The 1,853-nt window shown below is 43.5% G+C and overlaps 1 protein-coding gene across 1 annotated transcript; it reads right to left on the bottom strand.

The window, feature by feature from the left end:
• Positions 1-302: 302 nt before the first annotated feature.
• On the bottom strand, positions 303-1,614 carry LOC114407588. The gene is made up of 2 exons (XM_028370793.1): positions 516-1,614; positions 303-313 (listed from the first exon to the last, which is right to left on the bottom strand). The coding sequence occupies exons 1-2, from the start codon at positions 1,612-1,614 to the stop codon at positions 303-305; spliced, it is 1,110 nt and encodes a 369-aa protein (XP_028226594.1).
• Positions 1,615-1,853: the final 239 nt, after the last annotated feature.

Genomic DNA, 1,853 nt, shown 5'->3' with positions numbered 1-1,853 from the left:
TCTCTCAGGTGGTAATCCTGACACCTCTTCAAACTCCTCTGGAAACTCTCTCACCAATGGTATATCACTCACAGGGGTTTTGGTCTCAACACTCATACTAGCTAAGATCATGTATACCTGTGCATCCTCCCTTAAAGATGCCTCAACTTGGTTAGCAGACAAAAACATATCACCTTCACTCACACCAGACTCAGGAAAGACAACAGATTTCTCAAAACAATTTAATAAGACGTGATTGGAAGATAACCAATCCATACCAAGAATAACATCCATTTGACTCAAAGGTAAAACAACTAAATCAATCAGAAACTGTCTATCAGAAATTAAGACAGGACATTGCAAACACACATCAGAAGTTAAAACAGACCCACTAGCAAGTGTATTCACAATCAAGTCAAATTTCAAGGAAGACACAGGCAAGGCAAGTTTTTCAACATAGACACGAGAAATAAATGAATGGGTCGCACCTGAATCATACAATACAACCAAGGGAACTTGACTTATGAAGCACATACCTTGAATGAGATCATCAGACTGTGCGACATCAGCACCACTAAGAGCAAACACTCTCCCTGTGGTCTTTGGTCGTCCGTTCTGGTTATTCAAACTTCCACTCATCTTCTCCCTCCTCGGATGTAAGCAACTGGTACTGAGGTGGCCCTTACCTCGGCAATTGAAACAAGTCACATCACTATCAGGGCACTCACGAGCAAAATGACCCATCCTACCACACTTAGCACACCGGGTTGGCATAGTAGGTGTAGCAGGAGTACCACCACCACCTCTACCAACAGGCTGAGACACTTTGTTAACTGGCTGAGAACTCCCACCAGCTAGGTGATGTCTTCCACTAGTCCTTTGTCCTCCAGAATGGTTACCATATTTCCCAGGAGGGGCAGAATATGGCTTAGCATGACTGTGAGTCATCGGCTTCTTCTCTTTCCCATGACTAGCATTGGCATTCTTGTAAAAAGCAGCCTTCTCCCACTGATCTTCATCAAAGATTCTACACATGTTAGTCAATTGTGCAAAGTTGTGAATACCGTGATAATTTACCATCATTTTTACTTTTGGTCGAAGGCCATTGAAAAATTTCACGCATTTGGACCTTTCCCCAGCTTCCCCCTGATAATGAGGAAAATACCTTACAAGGTTCTCAAACTTCACTGCATACTCTGCCACCATCATACTCCCTTGTTTTAGCTCAAGGAACTCCATCTCCTTCCTATTCTTCACATCTTCTAGAAAATACTTCTCCAGAAAATTTTGTCTGAAGGTTCCCCATGGGACAACAGCACCACCTGCTCCCTCCAAACGTGGGCAAGTGTTCTCCCACCAATACTCCGCCTCATCTGCTAGCATGTGAGGAGCAAACAACACCTTCTGATGGTCTAGACATTCCATCACCCGGAAGATCTTCTCAATCTGCCTCAGCCAAGCCTCAGCAACCTCAGGATCATAACCCCCTTTGAAGGTAGGTGGGTTGTTCCTCTGAAAGCGATCTAAACCATGGTACATAGTTGCTCCTCCACCGCCTCCCTGATTGGCCATAACTTGCACCAAGTTGTTCAAGGCCTCAGTAAGGAGTCGTTCTCGCTTATTTCTCCCAGCCATTTCTTCCTATGTCACGCAAGTAACAAAACTTTGAAAAGAGAAAAAGAAAAAAAAATATAACAACACAATAGAGTACACTTCTAATCAAACAAAACAAGCGCAACGCATCAGAGTACACAAGGAAACACAGAAAGCTCATAACACACATGGCCGAAAGGTTCGACCTCCTCTGATACCACTAAATGTAACACCCTCTACCCTCACAAATAACGAATAAAGGGAAATAAAATCATGCGGAA

The sequence above is a fragment of the Glycine soja genome, chromosome 1 (genome assembly GCF_004193775.1).
Source record: "Glycine soja cultivar W05 chromosome 1, ASM419377v2, whole genome shotgun sequence".
NCBI lineage: Eukaryota > Viridiplantae > Streptophyta > Magnoliopsida > Fabales > Fabaceae > Glycine > Glycine soja.
Note: the sequence above shows the minus strand (reverse complement) of the source record. Positions and strands in the feature narration are given on the sequence as shown.